The sequence below is a fragment of the Camellia sinensis genome, chromosome 3 (assembly GCF_055761805.1).
Source record: "Camellia sinensis isolate YWXY chromosome 3, ASM5576180v1, whole genome shotgun sequence".
In the NCBI taxonomy this organism is placed as follows: Eukaryota; Viridiplantae; Streptophyta; class Magnoliopsida; order Ericales; family Theaceae; genus Camellia; species Camellia sinensis.
Window position 1 is genome coordinate 20,190,327 of NC_138963.1, and position 22,410 is coordinate 20,212,736.

Consider the following 22,410-nt stretch of genomic DNA (forward strand, 5'->3'; position numbering starts at 1 on the left):
TTGATAGCACCATGAATAAGTTATTTATTTACTTATTTAAATTATATATATTTTTTTATAAATAAAGTTATACGTATCAATTAGTATACTACTTAGTATATTAACGGATGATGTATCATAATTTTAGAGGTTTTTAGTCTTGTAATTTGTATAATGAATAAAGTTTATAGTTTTGAAGTAGCAATGTCATAACATATTAGTATACCAATTGGTAAATATAACACCACTCTTTTTATTTTTTTACACGCCTTTTTGTAATAAACAAAAAAATCAACTTATAAATCATATTCAAAATAACTCTATAAATTTATTTTAATTTGAGAGTTTTTATCAAACTATTTAGTGTAATTTCTGCTTATAGTTATTAAGTAGAAATAACTTAAATAATATTTTAAAAAAAAAAAACTAAATGGTTATTCCACTTTTCAAAAAATTGATTTTTTTATTTTTTAAAATATTTTAAAAAAATATTTTCTAGACGAATCTAATTTAGATATATTTAAAAGTATAATATTTATAAAAAAATATTTTAAAATTTATAAAATACAAAAATTATATTAAAAAAAAACTCCTATAAAAATTTAGTAGATTTCTGTATTTTTATATATTTATTATTATTAAAATTTTAAATTATTTTATCCCAAAGATTTTATTTTTTAAATACATATAAATTAAGATATTGTTTGACAATATTACTTTTTACTTTAAAAGTCAAAAAATAACTAAAAAAAATCAAAAGCCAACAACTTATACTAATAAGGCAATGATTCAATTTTCTCTCTATTTTTGTACATCTTTTCATAAAAAATTAAAAAATCAGCATAAAAATACTAATTTTTTTATATCATATTTTAACTAAAAAATTACTTTAAAAAACCTGTTTCCAAATGAGACTAATGCCTCGTTTGGAAACAAATAATTTTAATAATTTTTTTATTTTTTAACTAAAATATAAGATAAAAAACTAAAATGTTTGAGATAACTTTTTAATTTTTTATAAAAAAATGTGCAAAAAATAAAAAGAAAAAAAAATTAATTTTTTAATATGAATTATTAGATTTTTTAATTTTTTTTTATAATTTTTTAATTTTTAAATTAAAAAGTAATATTGCTAAACGAGGGGTAAGACCATCTCCAACGCTTCAGCAAACCTGATATCAAATTCAAAAATTGATGAAAAAGCCACTTTTTTGAGCTCCAACGGTTTCACCAAATCGATATCAAATCCAGAATTCAGCAAATCTTGTACCAAAATGAGAACAGGCGAAGCATTTTACCAAATCACTGTTCCTAACCGTTGGGAGAGACCAACCGGTCAACCAGGCGGTTGCCCGGCCGGTTGACCGCCTAAAGGTTCAAACGGTTCGAAGAAAAAGGTTCAAACAGTAAAAAAAAAAAAAATTTTTTTTTTGCCTAACCGGTCGACCACTAAAAGGTTCAAAAAGTTCACCAAAAAAAAAAAATCAAAAAAAAAAAAAAATTTTTTTTCGCTTAACCGGTTGACTAACCGGTCGACCGGCCGGTCGACCAACCGGTTGCCCCTGGTACAAATTTGATGAAAGTACACCGTTGGAGCGAGTGGTATCAAATTGATAAAATGAGTCATTTTTAACTCAAATTTGATGAAAAATCTGAGTAACCGTTGGAGATGCTCTAACTATATTTTGAAAAGGTGAATAAATTCTCAACCAACACCATTTATTTGATGTGGGGGGGGGGGGTGCGCAATACACACGCACACGACACGAGCCCTCTTCCACAGTCTACATAGAGACAGTGCGGTACAGCAGTACATACATATAATCAGTGCTTCACACATTCTGCCGATCGCCATTGAAGCGTTCGCTTCAAACCTCCGATCACTCTCTCTCTCTCTCTCTCTCTCTCTCTCTCTCTCTCTCTCTTCCATTCATCCAACAATGGCTACTCACGATCGCATCAACACTGTTGCCCCAGACGAAGAAGCAATCGAGCTCGAAGCCATGCGCAAAGACGACTCCTCTTGGCACCCTTGCCAGGTCTCTCTGAGGTTCAATCTCTTTGTCCTCTTTTCGAACTTCACTGGTTTGTTTCTTTCCTGAGAAAATCTGCGAGAAAATGTGCTCTTCTCAAATAGCTGCAGTACCGAGTTTGCATATATTCAGCTTTGCCAATTTTCTATTACTTGAATTGAATTGAATGAAATCATGTTTGGATGTACTTTGCTGGATAGGATCTTCTCAATTGCTTACATTTTGTATTTGAATTTAATAATCTAACTTTTTTTTTTAAATTTTATTTTAGTTGATTACGGGTTGACTAGGTAAGAAATTGAAGGGAACTCTTGCAATGCATGTTTAAAAATGCCTGGAACTGTAGGAAAAATTGAAACACATGTATTGCATTTCTTAATAAATAATTGACTTTTAATCAAATATGGGTCAAAATTGTTCTGAAAGTAGTTTATGATCTAAACAAACAAGTGAGGTATTGATAGGAAAGAGGGAAAAAAGGATTGGAAAATGGCTTAACATAATGAATTAATACTTTTGAAAGAAAAATCATGATGAAGAGCTTATTTCTCATAATTAGAATTCAATGTTTGTTGCAGCTGTGAGAATATATTGTGTATTTAGAGGTATGGTTGTGTTAGAGTCCTATTAGAGGCATAATTGTATTCTCCCTTTTGGTTTAGGATTTAGGGTTATATAATCTAAGGTCTGATTGTAATCATTCACACATTGAATATACAAGATACAGAAAAGCTTTCAAGAATCTTACATGGTATCAAAGCCACTCTGAACTGAAACCCTAGAACCTGTCCATTGTCTCTCGGAAATCAACCCTCTGGTTTTATCTCTCTGCGTCGCAGGTCGTGACTCCCTCTTCTTCTTTTGTGTTCGTCTAGTTTGAGCAAAGGTCCTGAGTTGTCCTTTGTCTGGTCATCTGGTTTGTTTCTCAAGTTCTCTGCCTCACGGGTCATTCACGAAAACCCTAGCCTTTGGTTCGTGATCTTTCTGGTTTGTGATCTGTCACTGGACTTGTGAAGTTGAGTTGTCGTCATCGCTGGTTCTCTTCTGCTTCGATTCACACGATCGAAGAGCTGTCTACCCTTGTTCCTCTCGATTTGCTTCAACTTCGGCCCTTTGCTCTGTGCTAGCTGTTCCAGAGTCGACTTTGACTCTTGTCTCTCTCTCTATGTGGTTCGAAGTTGACCCACCTGGTTATGAAATTACCCAGTTCTCTTTTATTCTTATTTGGACCAAACAAATTCCTTGTTATTATAGTTTGACCCCTCATATTTTGATTATTACACTTGAACCCCTGGTTTGGCTACTTTGTTTTATTGCACTTTAACCCATCAATTTTCTAGTTATTACGATGTCTCTGGCTTTTGATGAGTGTGCTTTCTGTCATCAGAAGGGCCATTGGAAGTATCACTGTCCCAAGAAGGGACGTCAGCCTGCCTCATTTTTTCAGCAATCTCAGAACCACTTCCGGGTTCCTCCCACTGCGTATGTTGCATCTGCTCCGACTCCTGATCTTGACTTGGCTTCCTTGACTGCTCAGATTAGTCAACTTCAGCATATATTGTCTACCTCTCAGCCATCTCCATCTGCTTCCGTTGTTTCATCTCTTCATTCAGGTTTGCTTGGGTCTTCTTCAGGTATCCTTTCGTCTGTCTGACTTTTTGACTCTGGTGTCTCTCATCATATGACTTCCCATCTCTCCTTACTTCACAATTGTACTCCTCCTCCCTTTCCTATTACTGTCAATGCGGCTAATTGTAGACGTCCCCGAACGCCCCGGGAGGGATCGCTCCCGTTCTGTTCATTTGGGGTCATTACAGCTCAAGACTCTCAAATTGTCACGGTTCTAAGTCTGAACCAAAGAGTCCAAATCCGGCAAATCGTTTTGAGAAAAACAGATTTTTGAAAGAAGTGCCAAACATGGACTGCTTTGCCAGATACAGAGTTGCCACCTAAATATTTTATTTTGGGAAAATTTAGAAAACCCTGACTCGTTTGCCTAAGGCCACGTGTCCGTCATCACCAAAGTTGCCTCGGCTCGGGAACTTGGGTACGATTGGGGAAGGTCACTTCGTGAGCACCCCCGCTCGCCCGATCAAAGATCGGCCTCTACTAACCATGATATCTATTTTTGAAAACATTATGTGTTCTTATTCCAGTTATTAGCCTAGATTTACTATGTGATGCGCACACAGCATACAAGTATAGACCGGGTCGCCTGAATTGGAACAATATATTTCATGTTTGTTTTTTTGAAAGATGGTTTGCTACCCTCAGGTAGGCTTAAAATGCAGATTTTGCCACCCTCGGATGGGCTTAGAAAAGATGGTTTTGCCACTATCTAGTGGGCTTAAAACGAACAGCTGATGAATTGTTCCAATCCAAATAACCCAACCTCCACCCACAGGCATTCAAGCAGTTATATCACATAAGCAAATAGCCTCATGGTAAGCATGCTATTCATGGCAGTCACTCACACGCATGCAAGGATGCTAAAGCATAAAAACTTATCGAGTACTCCAAGCCAAAACAGAAACTCATTAGAAATCCATGTATGATCCTAGTTACACAGGATTGCCTAATGCAACACATGCAAAGATGCAACTATAGCAGGCTCGGCTATTCTAAACATGGCCTATGGAATGCTACAGCTAACATGTATTCAACTTGGAATTGAAATACAGATGCAGTTAGTATGATGCGCCGAGCCCGGTGCATGCAAGACAAATGAATGAATGCAAACATGCTATCATACTGTATGTTAATTGAAATATGGCCTAATCTAACCATCATAAGCAGGTAAATAAAAGGGAAGAAAGACGTGGGGTTGGAAGACATACATCACACTCACCCACACTTATTACAATTATGCCCTCGCACAGAGGGTCCGAATAAATATACAGTCCCGAATAAAAGAATATTACAGTCCAAATAATACAGTCCAAATAATGTACAAATTCCTAATTAATTTACAAATTAACTAAGAAAGCTGTAAAACTGGTGTGCAAGCCAGGGACTGCCTTGATTATGATGAATGATGTATGTTTAGGCTGCCTTGCGCGGAAATCCACTGGGATGCCCCAATTAGCCTCTGTTTGCACCTGTTCTTGAAATGCGTGCCAAGCTCTAAAAAGCTGTTGATTCTTCATTTTGCTGCAACAGAGAGTAGGAAAGGGGCATGGCAATGTATTTTCACAAATGTATGCATGTCTCGATCCTCGTGCCACCAATCACGCATATCGATGCATGATGGCCGAGGAGTTGAATTGCACAACTCAATACGACATGAAATGCACATGGAAACACAACAAAACCTAACTCCATCATGGATAATCCGGAGTGTCGGTGACTGGGGAATTGAGACACGTTCCGTCACTCGGAGTACGAAACGCACCTCGTTTCCCGTGCCCGGGCTAACTCCTATCCCGAACACGATGCAATATGCATGACATGCATGAAATGCAACTAAGATACAATCCTAACATACACAATGTTATGAAATAGCATACATGATGCACGAGATAATCATGGTATACACAATGCTCTAACATACAATCTAGCATACGCAATGCGCATACGCAATGCTATGAAGTGAAATGGCATACACAATGCACAATGGACTTACACCAACATGAGTGGACCTCAGCCACACTCACATAAGAGGTCATGAGATGAAAATGAGACACTCGAAATGCGTGCACGCATGCACGCAAACCGAGGACCGACCCTAAGGCACCAAATGCCACTCTAACAAGACATGGCAAGGTATGAAAAATGGCATACAAACATGCAAGTTTCAGCAGCAAAACATGACCCAAAACAGCCCCGAATCAAGACAATATAGCACCCGATGCATGAAATGGTCTCGAAATGCAAGATTTAAGCACATGAAATGACTTGTAGCTACATGAAGTATGCATTATTTGCTTATGACATGTGAAGACAGATTCAAGGCAGTCCCAAAATAAGCATGTTCACAGTTTTAAGCAAGACCAAACAACAAACACAAATAGGGAAAAACTAGCATGCAAAAATGGCCCTAAATGTGAGATAAAGAAGCAACTCACAGCTACTGACCCCAAACAGATTAGGGCCCTTCAACAAAGTTGAAGAGGGGCCCAAAACATGATCTTTTACAGTTTATGGCAAACCACAAAAACCAGCACAGGTATGGCTAAACTCTCATGCAAGAAATGGGCCAAAAGATGGCCAAAGAAGCAAGTAGTGGTTGCTGGCCTTAAACACAAAGGGGCCCTTCAACAATGTTGAAGAGGAGCCAAAAATAATGCATTTTACAGTTGATGGCCGGACCCAAAACAGTATGCAAATATGTTCAAAATGCTATGAAAAATGAGGCCAAAAAGAGAGATATAACACAAAGTATATAAAAGATGCCTCAAACCATGAAAGACCCTTAATAAAACATGAAGAATGGGTCAAAATAAGACTGTTTTCAGTTCTGAAAAGAGCCCAAAAACAGAAGCATCCGAGGCTAACAAGTCATGCAAAAATATGGCCAAAAGAGAGATATAATGGCAAGTAGTAAATGGAGGCCACAAACAGCAATGATCCCTTCAACAATGTTGAAGAAGGACTCAAAATAAGCGACTCTTCAGTTTATGACATGCCTCAAAACAGATTATACATAAGCCTAAAATACTACGCAAGAAATAGGCATACAAGAGGGATAATGAAGCAAGTGCAAGATAGAGACCTCAAATGACAAAAGTCCCTTAATGAAACATGAAATAGAGCTCAAAAAAACACTACTTTCAGTTATTGCCGGAGCTCAGATATACAAGAAAGAGAGGCTAAGAAATGTTGCAAAAAATGAGCTAGAAAGAGGGAAATGGTAACTCACCCTTGTAGACCAATCTTTAGCAACTTCTTGGACCAAATTTGCTGCCTCCTAGCCTCTGAGAAGACCTCCAAGCTGCTGGAAATGGAAGTGGTGGTGTGGTGCTAGGTGATGGTGTGCAAAAATGGTTAAGAACTTAAGGGGTTTTGAGGTTTAGAGTAGAGAGAGAGAGAGAAATTTAATGAGAGAGCTCAAAACCAAAATTTTCTAACCCTCCAACACAGCTGGGAGCTTCTGGTTTTATAAGCAAAAGAGTTGGAAAAGAGGGGGAAAAAAGGGGGGGGGGAAAACAATTCAAGTTTCCCCCCAAAAAAGGCCAAAAAGTGGGATATAAAGGCAAGTGGTAGCTGCTAGACCCAAATGGCCGAGATCCCTTCAACAAAGTTGAAGAGAGGCTCAAAACAAAACACTTTGTAGTTTATGACCAAGTCCGAAACAGCTCACAAGTAAGCCTAAAATACCGTGCAAAAATAGGCCTAAAAGAGCGTTAAAGAAGCAAGTGATAGGAGGAGATCTCAAACAGCAAAAGGTCCTTAATCAAACATGAAAATGACCTCAAAATATGACTATCTCAAGTTCGGGTCGGAGCCTAAAAATGCAGAATGAAGGTTCGGGAGCCAAAACACGCAGTTCGGGGCCCCGAAAGTGGGCTGTTAGGCACCGGAAGTGGTGTCCGACCACGAAGTTGGTCTCTCGGACCACAGTGTCCCTCAAAAGGGAGCAAATAAGATGTATGCCAAAAACTGAGGCAAACGGAGGTGGTTAAGCGGTCCCGAACCGAGGCACACGGCCAACGGCTCCGAAAAATCGGAAATCGGGCTCCAAACGGGCAAAATGGCCTACGACCACGAAACATAGCCTACGGCCACTGAGAGATGATCTACGAGACCTTTCCCTCCCTTCGCGAAGAGAAAACAGAGAAAATCGATCCTGGTTCGCAAACCGAGGCAAGGCATGAAAGAGTCCGGAAGTCCGGAGACAAGGCTCGTAGCCGAGACTCTGAAACCTCTGAACGAGCACGATATGCAACATCACCAAGCGCTCAATCGGTGACGTCTGAGTCTTAAGGTCGGTCAAAAATGGGGTGTCTACACTAATAGATCTGGTATGTCTGTTGTATCTATTGGGTCTGTCCTACCGTCTGCTATGTATGTTGTCTCTATTCCATCTGTCCTTTATGTTCCTTAGTTATTTGTCAGTTTATTATCTATCAGTCAGCTTGATGCTGCTGGTTTTGATGTTATCTTTTCTTTTGCTATCTGTTATGTTGTCTCCATCTGCTATCAGTTTATTATCTATCAGTCAGCTTGCATCTGCCTATAGCAACCTCTTTGACTGCCTTTTCCTCTTTTCAGTTAGATTCTTTGTCTAGTCCTTTCTACTTATGGCATTCTCGATTAGGGCATTTGTCTGCTGACCGCTTACGGTCTTTAGCTCAGTTAGGTATTTTGAGTAAAGTTTCTCCTAGTGAACTTACTAAATGTCGGGGGTGTAAACTTGCCAAAATGACAGCCTTACCTTTTCGTAAAAGTAATTCTATATCTGATACACCGTTTTTTTTAGTTCATTCTGATGTTTGGGGCCCTTCTCCTGTTCTCACCAAAGGAGATTCTGCATACTATGTGTCATTTGTTGATGACTGCACCCGTTACACTTGGGTTTATCTTATGACTCATAAGTCTGATTTCTATCAGATATACCGTACCTTTCAGTCTATGATTACTACTCAGTTTGGGTCTACAATTAAAGTGTTACGGTCTGACTTGGGTGAGGATATTTTAAAAATGAGTTCTGTGAGTATTTGGCCAATTTGGGTACCATTCACCAAACTTCCTGTACAGATACACCTGCCCAAAATGGTCGAGCCGAGCGTAAACACCGTCATCTTCTTGAGACCGCTAGGTCTCTTCTTCTTTCTGCCTTAGTTCCGACTCCATTCTGGGGGGAGGCAGTTCTTACTGCTGTTTTTCTTTTCAACCGCATGCCTACTCCCCTTCTTTCTGGTCGGTCTCCTTATGAAGCTTTGTTCTCCCAAATTCCTAACTATTCCCTCCTTCGTGTGTTTGGGTCTGCTTGTTTTGTTCTTCTTCCCCGCAAAGATAGGACCAAACTTAGTGCCCGGTCTGTCCTCTGTGTCTTTTTGGGTTATAGTCCTACTTAAAAAGGTTATCGGTGTTACGACCCCGTTTTCCGTCGTCTTTATGTCTCTCGTCATGTTTCTTTTCTCGAACGTCTGTCTTACTTTCAACTTCCTCCTGTCACTACTCTAGTTTCCAAAGAGGATTTAGTTCACATTAACCCATTTCCTTCTGAGGTACCGTCTGATGAGTACATCTCCACAGTTCCTCTTGAGCTTGTTTCATCTTCTCCTCCTGCTTCACCTCTGGCTGTTTCTCCTTCTTCAGTTTCTTCTCCTCCTCCGTTGTTAGGCTCCTCCCCCACCAGTTGTCTCCAGTCCTACTGCTGATCCTCCTGCTTCTGACGACTCTGATCCTACTGCACACCGATATCCTCCTCGAGCACGTCATCCTCCAAACAGGTTGGGTTGGGCTAATACTTGTTTTTTTGCTTCCTATCGTACTTTTTTGTCTGCTATTCACTCTTTTGTAGAACCTTAGTCTTACAAGGAGGCTTGTCAAGATCCTCATTGGGTTCAAGTTATGGAGGATGAGTTGTCTGCTTTACAGAAAACTAGTACTTGGGAGTTGGTTCCTTTACCTGCTGGTAAGAACCTGGTTGGTTGCAAATGGGTTTACATAGTTAAGACTCATTCTGATGGCTCTCTTGAGCGTTACAAAGCTCGTCTGGTTGCCAAAGGTTTCTCTCAGGAGTATGGTATTGATTATGAGGAGACATTTGCTCCTGTTGCCAAAATGACTACTGTCCGTACTTTGATCTCTGTCGCTGCTGTTCGTTCTTGGCCTCTTTATCAGATGGATGTTAAGAATGCTTTTCTTAGTGGCCATCTCACCGAGGAGGTTTATATGCGTCCTCCCCCTGGCTTTCACCATCCCTCTGGACAGGTTTGTCGTCTTCGGCGTGTTCTGTATGGTCTGAAACAGTCTCCTCGTGCTTGGTATGATCGATTTCAGATGGCTGTTACTGAGCTTGGGTTTCATCCTTCTGCTTTCGACTCTGCTTTATTTCTGCGACATGCCTCGGTTGGTTTTGTTGCTCTCTTGCTCTATGTGGATGATATGATCATCACTGGGTCGGACTCTTCTGCTATCTCTGAGGTCAAGCAGCATTTCTTCCGCACCTTCGAAATGAAGGATCTGAGTCTATTACGGTATTTTCTTGGTATTGAGGTTGTGTCTTCTCCCAAGGGTTATTTTCTGTCTCAGGCTAAGTATGCTAATGAAGTCATTCATCGTGCTGGTCTTACTGATACTAAGGTTTCTGATACACCTATTGAGCTTAATGTGAAACTTAACTCTACTGATGGTGTCTCTCTGGATGATCCCACTTTATATCGCGAGCTTGTAGGTTGTTTAGTTTATCTGACTGTCACTTGTCCTGACCTTACTTATGCTGTGTCATGTGGTTAGTCAGTTTGTTTTTGCTCCTCGCTCTACCCATTAGGCTGCTTTGGTTTGCGTTCTTCGCTATCTCAAGGGTACTATCTTTCAGGGCTTATTATTGTCCTTTACTTCCACTTTGGACTTGGTAGCCTATGCTGACTCTGATTGGGCTGGTGATGTTACTGATCGTAAGTCTACGTCTGGTTTCTGTATGTTTCTTGGAGATTCATTAATCTCTTGGAAAAGCAAGAAACAATCAGTCGTTACTCGCTTTACTGCCGAAGCTGAGTATCGTGCTATGGCTCATGCCACTGCTGAGATTGTTTGGCTTCGTTGTCTCTTGTCTGATTTGGGTGTCTCTCAGTCTTCTCCGACCTCTCTCTATTGTGACAATCGCAGTGCTGTTCAGATTGCTCACAATACTGTCTTTCATGAGCGGACGAAACATATTGAGATTGATTGTCACTTTGTTCACCAACATCTGCAGTCTGCCTCTATCTCGCTTCCTTTCATCTCTTCGGCTTTGCAACTTGCGGACTTCTTCACCAAGACTCACACTACCGCTCGGTTTCAATTTCTTCTTAGCAAACTCTCCGTGTTTTCTGCTAAAACACCTTAAGTTTGAGCGGGGGTGTGAGAATATATTGTGTATTTAGAGGTATGGTTGTGTTAGAGTCCTATTAGAGGCATAATTGTATTCTCCCTTTTGGTTTAGGATTTAGGGCAATATAATCTAAGGTCTGATTGTAATCATTCACACATTGAATATACAAGATACAGAAAGCTTCCATAAGCTGATTATAGCTTATTTTAATTTGAGAGTATGTGTCAGATTATTTGATACTGTTTCTGCTTATAGCTTATTAGGCAGAAATAACTTAAATGAGTTAAAAAAAGATTGATTATTTAGAAGCTGGTGAGGGGTGCTTTGAGCATCTACTTTCTGATTATCAGCTTTTCGCTTAAAAAAAGCTATACCAAATAGGGTTCTGAAAGCAATGGTGGACAAATGGGAGGCTGAGGGGGGCCATGGTTGTTAGTTTTCTGAATAAAACTATATATTCAATTGTTTTAATACAATGTGTACATATGATATGTATAGTAATTCTAGACCTAATCCTAAATAGGAAACAAGAATAAACTTAACCCAATCCTAAATAAGAAACAATATTCACATAATATATACTATATTAATATCATTCTCACATCCCCCCTCAAACTGAAGGTGTTTGGGAAGAAAATACTTAGAGTTTGTCAAGAAGAAACTGAAACCGAGCAGTGGTGTAAGTCTTGGTAAAGAAGTTAGCAAGCTGCAGAGCCGAAGAGACGAAAGGAAGCGAGATAGAGCCAGACTGTAGATGCTGACGAACAAAGTGACAATCAATCTTAATGTGTTTGGTCTGCTCATAGAAGACAGTGTGATGTGCAATCTGAATAGTACTGCGGTTGTCACAATAGAGGGAGGTTAGAGAAGACTGAGGGACGTCCAAGTTAGAGAGAAGACAACGAAGCCAGATAACTTTAATAGTAGCATGAGCAACAGCACGATACTTAGCTTCGGCAGTAGAGCGAGCAACAACAGTTTGTTTCTTGCTTTTCCAAGAGATCAAGGAATTGCCAAGAAATATACAGAAATTAGACGTGGACTTGCGATTAGTAACATCACCAGCCCAATTAGCATAGGCCACCAAATCCAGAGAAGAAGTAGAGGATAATAGTAAACCTTGAAATATAGTACCTCAGAGATAGTGAATAATCCAAACTAAGGTAGCTCAATGTGTGGAGCGAGGAGCAGAAACAAACTGGCTAACCACATGAACAACATAGGCAAGATCAGAACGAGTAATTAAACCGTTAGATAGACTAAGCAACCCACGAGCTCTCGATATAGAGTAGGATCATCCAGAAAAACACTATCAGTAGTTTTGAGTTTTACATTAAGCTCAATGGGGGTATTAGAAATATTAGTGTCAGTAAGACCGGCAAGATGAATAACCTTATTGGCATACTTGGTATGAGAGAGAAAGTTACCCTTGGGAGAAGAAGCTACCTCAATACCAAGAAAACACCGCAATGGGCCCAGATCCTTCATTTCAAAGGTGTGAAAAAGATACTTCTTGATCTCAGATATAACAGAAGAGTCCAAACCAATGATGATCATATCATTCACATATAGTAATAACACAATAAATCCAGTAGAGGTGTGGAGAAGAAATAAAGCAAAGTCCTAGGCACAAGGATGAAACTCAAGCTCAGTAGCAGTAGTCTGAAAGTGATCATACCAAGCACGAGGAGACTGCTTCAGGCCATACAGTGCATGCCGAAAGCGACAAACCTGTCTAGAAGAATAGTGAAGGCCAAGGGGAGGATGCATGTAAACCTTTTTAGTGAGATGACCATTAAGAAAAAGCATTTTTTACATCCATCTGATAAAGAGGCCAAGAACAAACAGCAGCGACAGAGATCAAAGTACTGACAGTAGTCATTTTGGCAATAAGAGTAGAGGTCTCATAATCAATACCATACTCCTGTGAGAAATCTTTGGCAACCAAATGAGCTTTGTAGCACTCAAAAGGACCATCAAAATGAGTCTTGACTTTGTAGATCGATTTGCAACCAACTAGATTCTTACCAACAGGCAAAGGAACCAACTCCCAAGTACTAGTTTTCTGTAAAACAGGTAACTCATTTTCCATAGCTTGAACCCAATGAGGATTTTGACAAGCCTTCTTATAAGATCGAGGTTCTAAAAAAAAGTGAATAGCAGACATAAAAGTACGATAGGAAGTAGAAAAACATATATTAGACAAACCCAACCTGTTTGGAGGATGACGGGCTTGAGTAGGATATCGGTGTGCAGCAGGATCAGAGTCGTCAGAAGCAAGAGGATCAGTAGCAGAGGCAGAGACAATCAGTGGAGGAGGAGCCTTGCGACGAGAATAAACTAACAACGGAGGAAGAGAAGAAACCGAAGGAGGAGAAGCAGCCAGAGGAGATGGAACAAGCTCAGGAGGAACTGTGGAGATGTACTCATTAGACGGGACCTCAGGAGGAAACGGATCAATATGAACAAAATCCTCTTTGGAAACTGGGGCGGTGAGAGGAAGAAGCTGAAAGTAGCGTAGACGTTCGAGAAAAGAAACATGACGCGAGACATAAAGAAGACGGAAAACAGGGTCGCAACACTGATAGTCTTTCTAAGTAGGACTATAATCCAAAAAGACACAGAGGACAAACCGAGCACTAAATTTGGTCTTATCTTTACGAGAAAGAAAGACAAAACAGGCAAGCCCAAACACATGAAGGAGGAAGTAATTAGAAATTTGGGAGAACAAACCCTGATAAGAAGACCGACCAGAAAGAAGGGGAGTAGACATGCGGTTGAGAATAAAAGCAGCAGTAAGAACTGCCTCCCCCCAGAATGGAGCCGGAATTGAGATAGAGAGAAGAAGAGACCTAGCTGTCTCAAGGAAATGACGATGTTTACGCTCGGCTCGATCATTTTGGGCAGGTGTATCTGTACAAGAAGTTTGGTGAATGGTACCCAAATTGGCCAAATAATCACAAAACTCATTTTTAAAATATTTCCCACCCAAGTCAGATCGTAACACTTTAATTGTAGACCCAAACTGAGTAGTAATCATAGACTGAAATATACAGTATATCTGATAGAAATCGGACTTCTGAATCATAAGATAAACCCAAGTGTAACGGGTGCAGTCATCAACAAATGACACATAGTATGCAGAACCCTTTTTGGTGAGAATAGGAGAAGGGTCCCCAAATGACACATAGTATGTAGAACCTCTTTTGGTGAGAACAGGAGAAGAGCCCCAAACATCAGTATGAACTAAGAAAAACGGTGCATCAGATATAGAAGTACTTTTACGAAAAGGTAAGGTTGTCATTTTGGCAAGTTTACACTCCCGACATTCGGTAAGTTCACTAGGAGAAACTTTACCCAATATACTTGAGTGAGCTAAAGACCGTAAGCAGTCAGCAGACAAATGTCCTAATCTAGAACGTTACAAGTAGAAAGGAGCGGATAGAGAATCTAACTGAAAAGAGGAAAAAGCACTTGGAGAAGTTGTCATAGGCAGATGCAAGTTCTCTACTACATAGAGGTCTCCAACTCTACGGCCAGTCTCAATTAGCTGCTTGGATATACGATACTACACAGAATAGATAAAAGAAGAAAAGATAACATCAAAACCGGAGGTATCAAGCTGACTGATAGATAATAAACTAACAACTAACTGAGGAATATAAAGGACAGATAGAATAGAGATAGCAGACATAGCAGACGGTAAGACAAACCCAACAGATATAACAGACATACCAAACCCATTAGCAGCATTAACAGTAATAGGAAAAGAAGGGGGAGTACAATTTTGAAGTAAGAAGAGATGAAGAGTCATATAATGAGAGGCACCAGAGTAAAAAATCCAGACAGACAAAAAGATAACTAAAGAAGACCTAAGCAAACCTGAATGAAGAGAGGAAACAATAGAGGCAGACGAGGATGGTTGGGAGGTAGATAGTGTATGCTGAAGTTGACTAATTTGAGCACTCAAGGAAGCCAAATCAGGATCAAGAGTTAGAGCAGATGCTGTAGAACCGGCGGAAGCCTAAAAATTACTCGAAGAAGAAGGGCAAAATTGAGTCTGAGATTGCTGAGAATACGAGCCAGACAGACATCCCTTTTTGGGACAGTGATACTTCTAATGGCCCCACTGATGGTAGAAGGGACACTCATCTGGAGCTAGAGGCATCATAATAACCAGAAAGCTAAGGGGTTGAAACTAACTAGAGAACCAGCAGTTGAAGTAAAGTCTAGCAAATCGAAGCAGAGAACCAAAGACCAATGATGAAGAGCTTCGATCAACACAGCCATAGAAAGAGAACCAGAAGTCGAGCGAGAAGAACAAGTTCAGACAGAGGTGCGAGAGAGAGAAAGACCTTCGTGAACCAAAATGAGAGAGAGAAAGATCCCTCGCACAAACCAGATGGGTCAATGTGTTGTCGGATTGCAATTCTGGTGACAAATACGACTTCGATGAACACCCAATGGCAGCGAAACAAACACTAAAGATCTAGACGAATTGCGATGATGAACTGCGATGACTAGACGAACCAGACGAAAAGACCAGACGAAGTACCCAACTCAGATGGGTCAACTTCGTGAGACTAGAGATCAGAATCAGAGATGGTTGTTAGGGTTTCGAGTCCTTCAGGTTTTGAACCAAGCTTTGATACCATGTTAGTTTTCTGAATAAAACTATATATTCAATTGTTTTAATACAATGTGTACATCTGATATATATAGCAATTCTAGACCTAATCCTAAATAGGAAACAAGAATAAACCTAAACTAATCCTAAATAGGAAACATGAATAAATCTAAACCAATCCTAAATAGGAAACAATAGTCATATAATATATACTATACTAATATTATTCTCACAATGGCCCCCACAAGATCCAAGAACATTATGTGCTATGGTCTTGCATCTTTAGATCAGTAACAGCTGGCCTTCCAAGTTAGATCAGGTTAGGAGACAAAGCCTTTGTGCTTGACTTTTATTCTGCTTTTATAACGTTTCAATGGGCAGTTAATGTGGCGGCACACTAAACTGCCTAGCTGAGAGCATTTTCATCATAGGTTAGCTTTCTATTAGCATTTTCACGCATTTTAAGTTGTAAATTTGTATGGTTTTGATTTGAAATATATTACCACACATATTACTTTACAACTCATTTTTCCATTTTAGGCAGAGATGCTACACATCTTCGAACACCAAGTTAAATGGATATGTTGGATTATCACTTTGGTTTGCTTTGGCTAGCTAAAAAAAGAAACTATGTGGACTGCTTGTTTAAAATAACTATATGGCTCCCTTTGCGTGCACAGCTCTAGTGGAGTTGGTCTTATTGTGGACTATGGGAACACTGACTCAGAAGATATTATAGTGAATGAAGAAGAAGCAATTGCACGTCTGCGCATTCGTTCTATCCCTCTACACGGTGATGATTGTGTTCACATTGAGGAAGGTGAGCATATTCTTGCCACCCAAAAGTCACAATCTAAGAGCCTCTTCTTTGACGCCAAGGTAGAAAAGGTAAACTCTTATTTTCCTTTTTTAATTTATATATTTATTTTGAAGGATTGGTACGAATGGTGTGTGGAATAACTAGAAAGGACATAATTTTCTTCTATTTTCTTGGGTAGGTAACTTTTTGGACAGTAGACCGGCAAATTCAATTGTTTCACTTGGTAATTGGCAGCATCATTGTGAATGCAGTACTGGACCTGTTTCACAATAAGAGCTATTATGTACTAAATCCCCCCTCCCCTTGCAGTAAATTTGCTTGCTGTAATACTTTGAGAGTAAAAGATATTAAAAAAAAAAAAGAAGAAGAAGAAGAAGAAGAAGAAGAAGAAGAAGAAGAAGAAGAAATTAAAAAAATTGGAGTTAGTACTTTCTCATGACATAGCATCTGCAGAAGTGGTATTCTGTTGTATACTTGTCTCAATTTTGTTCCTTGTGGAATGCTATGGATCACGGTATATATATTTATTCCCCCCTTTCTCTTAAGAGTCCCATTGACTACAAAATTCATTTTTAGAATTTATCATGGCCCTTGAAGAATCCAATGTTGTTACCCACTGGACTATAATTCTAAGGTCATAATAACTATGCACTTGTAATTGGCAGTGTTGCAATCGGTTGGAAATCCAATAGATAGACTGCGCAGCTTAACACCGAGATTGGTTGTTCATATCTACTGTTGGCCGTGATGTAGGATGGTTATAGTGCTCTACCATGTGGTTTTATTAAGACCCACTATTTGGTTCTAGGCTTCAAAGCTTGAGAACACAATTTAAATATATGGATGCCACATTGTCTATTATTAACACTCTAGAGATAGGAAAGTTTGACTTTTTGGCTTTAAGGCTGTTTAAGACATAATAAAGGCTTCGTTTAAGACCCAATAACAGAACTTGACTCATAATATAACCCATCAATCATTGACATCCCATCTTTAGCAATTCTAAAAGTTAAAAAAATAACCCATAGCTAATCTAATAGTTAACAAAATAACCTAACTCATAAATCTTAGTAAAACATATATAAAATTGTTTCCACAGCATTCAAACTTAAAATGAGTGTGAAGTTCGACTCAGATCATTACTAATCAAAAAGTCTTCTCGAGTGTTGTCGGGCTAGTAGACTTAATTTTGGGCTTCCAAAGTGGATATGTTGTATCTAACCGAATGAGGGCTATGACATAAATTGCATTAGCTGATCGTTTTTGTCCTTGGATTATTCTTTAATTAGCACATATTTTCTTCTGATATAATATTTTTTTTTTCACATTAGTAATTTCTAATATAATGTCATGAGGATTCATGGATGTTCCTTGGGAGTAGATACGATCTCTGCCAGTGCAATGTATGACATGAAAAATTGTGTATATACTCTCCAAGTATCAGTTTGAAATCTATAAAGGGATTAAGGTTCAACATTTTGTGGCTTATCATTTATGTTTATATTGTCATATAATCATATTGTACCAATACTTTGATCAACTTCTTAAAAAAGTTGTGCTCCGATGTCTTGTTGCATTGTTAATTTAGCTGACATGGCAATCTCCTTGATTATCAGGCACTAAGAGTAAGACATTCAAAGAAGATCTATTGTAGATGTAATTTCATAATCAAGTGGCTTCACCAAGACCGTGGAGGAACTTTGACTGTCCCCTCTAGTTCAATCAAGAAACTGGCTACAACAGGAATCAATGTGAATCCAACTATTTGTGCATTCTTGAATACACTGAAAAACTTGAGTTGCTCCAGTACACCTCCATTACCAACCATCGTAGAAGACATAGATTGCGAAATGGATCTACACAAATTGCTGGAGAAACAGATAGAGGAGATCACTAATTCAGCTGATGTTTCCAAGAAGAGAATTTCAGACAACATTCTGTTGGGTGTTGAGGGTAGGCACCTATAGCTCTATCACTTTACTACATAGACTATAGTGTAGGTTTTTCCTATTTTAATTTAAAAATTTATGCATGGATGAGTTAGATTCTAGTTGGTAGCCTGCACTAACAGTTGATGGATAATGCTAATACAGTGTCTTGCACCTGAGCCTCCAACCTGGAAACTTGGTTTTTCTGACACTTTAATGCAGTATGTTCCACAGTATGGGCTCCTCTTAGTGACAGTTCAAAATTAAGTATAATCAAATAGGATCTGCTTTGTTTCAAAAAAAAAAAAAAAAGGATCTGTTTTATTCTTCATCTTGGATCCTTGACTATTTTTATAGCTTATCTCTCATAGCAAAATCCTTGAAATTTTTGTATGCAAGATTTGTACTCATTGTGAGTTAACTGTTTACTCTATCTACAGACTACATGGTTTGACTCCTAACGGCAACTATATGTGGTTATGCTCTATTTTTCTTCTAATTTTAAAAAGGCCTTGATCTTTTGTTGTTTGACACTGAATTATCCATAACTCATATTTATCCATTGTATAAATGACGTAATAATTATCAACTGATATTTGTTTCCAGCCATTACACTTATTACGCGGGAAGCAACAAATTAAAATCTTACTTGCTTTGAAGATGCTAATTGTTTATCTGATGAAGTTTTTACTTCTTTATACTTATAACTGATAGGCTGAGACATTGATTGATGTCTTCATCTGAGCTTGAAGGATCATTTTTTGACCTGCTAAATCTGGTGCCTCTTTATTGCCCAATGAAAAGAAGAAAAAATAATGTGCTCTGTTTACTTCAAACCATCTTGGGAATTCTAGTCATCAATGTCTTAAGTCAAAGTTGACATTGTAAAATCTGATGCTGTAATCAGATTGGTTTATTGACTCCTTTAGCAGTATCTTGTGCCTCAAACCCATTAGAAATAGGATCATGATGGTTTGCTTGCTAGCGCCCCCGCCCCCGCCCCCCACCCAAACAAAAAAAGGTGCTTTAAGAGTTACGTTAGTTTTAAAGTGTCAGATCTTTTGTTTTGTTGCAAATATCTTATGATCCAATCTGCTTACCATAATGCAGTTGATAACAAAGGACAAATTCAGTGTAGAGCAGTTGCTGGATCCAAAGTAAGCAAGTCGCATGTTCAAGTTCCTCCTGATCAGAATCACTTGAAGAGGACTACTCGGAGCACGAAAAAACTGCAAATGGAAATGGAAGTGAAGGATCCACCACCATCTGCTCCATCCATTCAAGAGTTATCAGAAAGCAGGTCTCCATTGAATCCTCTGGCGGCTCGCGCTGCCCTTGCATCATTAATGTCAAAAATGCCTCAAAACCTTGAAGTTTCATTCTACCGTGAGGAGAAATTGGACTACACCTATTCACTGAATGGGACTAAATTGTACAAATCTCCTACTAGGAATAGTTTTTCTCTGACCGATAAGCTCCCTCTGCAAGCAGAAGCTACTTCAGTTCCATTTGATCCAGACATTAATAGTGCTTCAGGAAAGCCTCAACTTATGAATGCCTCTTCGGGAATATTGACCATGGAGAGGGAAAGTGAAGACAAAACCTCAGAAATCCATGATTCTAGGGAAAGTTTTACCTGTTCAGTAGCCAAAAGGAAATTAATCCCGCCTCCTAAAGCAACTAATCTAACTGATTCTGTGATAGAGAAAGGTGCTGGAATTCCAGATCGCACTATTGAGAGGAAGACCTGTGTTGAACAGAAGTTACAGTCTTCAACAAATCCAAGAAGGTTCACTCGTTCAGCAGTTGGTAAAGTTAAAGAAGCTCAAACTATGGAAGCTAAACAAGGAATGGAAGATTATAAATCGGGTAAATTTGCTGACTCAGGTTCTGTTGTTCAAAACATTGCAGTCCTAGAAAGCCAAGCATTGAAGGATGAGAAATTGGCCACTTCCCGAAATGATTCTGCAGTCAAGTTGCTCTCTACTGAGGATAGGAATAGCCTAGGAAAAGAAGAGGAAGGGAATAAGAAGCATGTAGCTGAGAGGAAGACCCGTGCCGGGTTAAGGAATTCAACTAGCAAGAGCGGCTTGACTCATTCAGCAGTACATGAGGAGAAAGGGAATAAAACTACAAAAGCTACAGATGAATTGGAAGATGATAAGTTAGCCCAAAATACAAGGTCAAACTCCTCCAAGGCAAATGTCACTGCCTGCAAGAGCACTGTAGTAAAAACAACAGAATGGACCTCTTCACCACTTGAGGCTGAGGGTGACTTACCCCTTATTGACAAAAGACATAATAGAGGGAAGATGTCCAGCGCTGTCAAGACTACTCAAAAAACTGAAGGTTCTGTAATCCAACTGTTTGCATCTGATATGCTGGTCTTGATCTGCTTTATATCACATTTGCAATTATTTTTAACTGGATTGAACATTTAATGATATATTCCCATTATTTCAGATGGCCTTCTTGTTCCCCCCACCCGTCCACCTTGTTCTAGCACATCATCTCTTGTTTTGCTTTCCTTCATTAATATTTCTTTCTTTTATAACTTTTTGAGCCATTCCAAAATTGTCTTTGAGGTTTTTGTTTTGGTTTCTGTCTGTAATCTCTGAATATTAACGTATTTTGGTTTTCTCATTAGGCTTGATTTACCTACTCTATGTGACTTGCATTTTCTTCCCCAACCCAAATTAATTCTTAAACTTTTTTCCCTATTCTGATATTGTTGCCACTATGTCGCCCTCTAGCTTCCCCACTGTTTTCAGGATAAATGCCATGGCAATACATGAATTACCTTTAATTTTTTTTTTCTAGTTGTGCAAAATTCCCTCACCATGGATAGTTTTTATCTCAATCTTATTATTGCTTGTCTCGGTATATTTAACACACTTGGATGGAAGGAGGTGTTCACTGCCATATTTACCAAATTTCTTTATCAATCAAATTATGCATTTTATGCAATTTATAAATGATATAGCCGTACAGACGACTTGCATGCTAGGTCCCTGATCCACTAATGTGACAGTTTTTAGCTGCCATACATTTCAGCAATGTGAGCGTATTCGGATTCATTTTAATCGTCTTTCTTCTTTTTTTTTGCTGTTGAAGTTTTTGTGCATGTCATATCCAAAAAATTCGTTGGCTGGGTCTCTGCCATCCCATTATGTGGTTATGGATATCAGTAGTCATGAATATTAGCAGTCAATCATGGTGTGTTCTTTTTATTTGTACAAAATAATTGTGGAAGATTTAAATAGCACTATGATGTTGCAGGCAAAGTTGCGGGCAATGGTGAAAGTAGTAGAAGCCTGAAGAGGAAAAGTACTACTTCAAAGAGTCAGGAATCGCGATTTTCTCCCCGACTTCGGTTTTCCCCTCGGACGCGCTCACAGCACAACTCTTAGCCTGGGAAGGAAGGATAGGAGCATGATAGGACTTCTAATCTTTTTTGCTTTTGATGCCATCTTGCTTCACATGTTCTCAAGTATGAAAAAGGAATCAAGGTAAAAACAATTTTCACTTTGCTAGAATTCCTGTAAAATCATGAACACTGTAGTATAAAATCGTAAAACATTGTCTAAGCATGAATATGAGATGAATATATGGATATAAAGTTTAAGGGGTTCTCTTTGACCCTACAACCTGTCTATTGTTTTTCCACAACTTCTTGTCAGCTATATCATGGAAGTGGAAGCTATGGATAGGATTTCCTCTGATCTGTATGACATTCTGTTAGTGATTAAGCATTAGGAGTATTGCATTATTGAATGAGCATCCAAGTACACTCTAGTTGTTTTAGAATCATTCAATTCTTAGAGAACAACGGATATTATATTATCTTTATCACTTTCTTTCCATTATTGGGTCTACAGTTTGCTACCAGATTAAGATCCAATTCTTATGATAGTATATTCCTTTCTCCCTCTCCTCCCCCCCCACCCCCACCCCAAAATTAAGCATTGTTCCTTACTATTATTAAACCCGCTTTTTAAGAGTGGCTTAATAATAGTGGAAAATGCAACTAGGCTTGCTTTCAT

The 22,410-nt window shown here is 38.8% G+C and overlaps 1 protein-coding gene across 3 annotated transcripts; it reads left to right on the forward strand.

The window, feature by feature from the left end:
• The first annotated feature begins 1,716 nt into the window (after nt 1-1,716).
• Nucleotides 1,717-22,014, forward strand: LOC114283407 (uncharacterized). 3 transcript variants are annotated; one of them, XM_028226217.2, is made up of 6 exons: nt 1,748-2,029; nt 16,300-16,507; nt 16,618-16,722; nt 18,056-18,392; nt 19,478-20,716; nt 21,647-22,014. In XM_028226217.2, exons 1-6 carry the CDS (start codon nt 1,920-1,922, stop codon nt 21,775-21,777), a joined length of 2,130 nt encoding a protein of 709 aa, XP_028082018.2. In that variant the 5' UTR covers nt 1,748-1,919; the 3' UTR covers nt 21,778-22,014. The 3 variants fall into 3 exon arrangements, with proteins under 3 accessions (XP_028082028.2, XP_028082018.2, XP_082775349.1); XM_082919223.1 differs by having other exon boundaries at nt 1,826-2,029; nt 16,618-16,953; XM_028226227.2 differs by lacking the exon at nt 16,618-16,722 and having other exon boundaries at nt 1,717-2,029.
• Nucleotides 22,015-22,410: the final 396 nt, after the last annotated feature.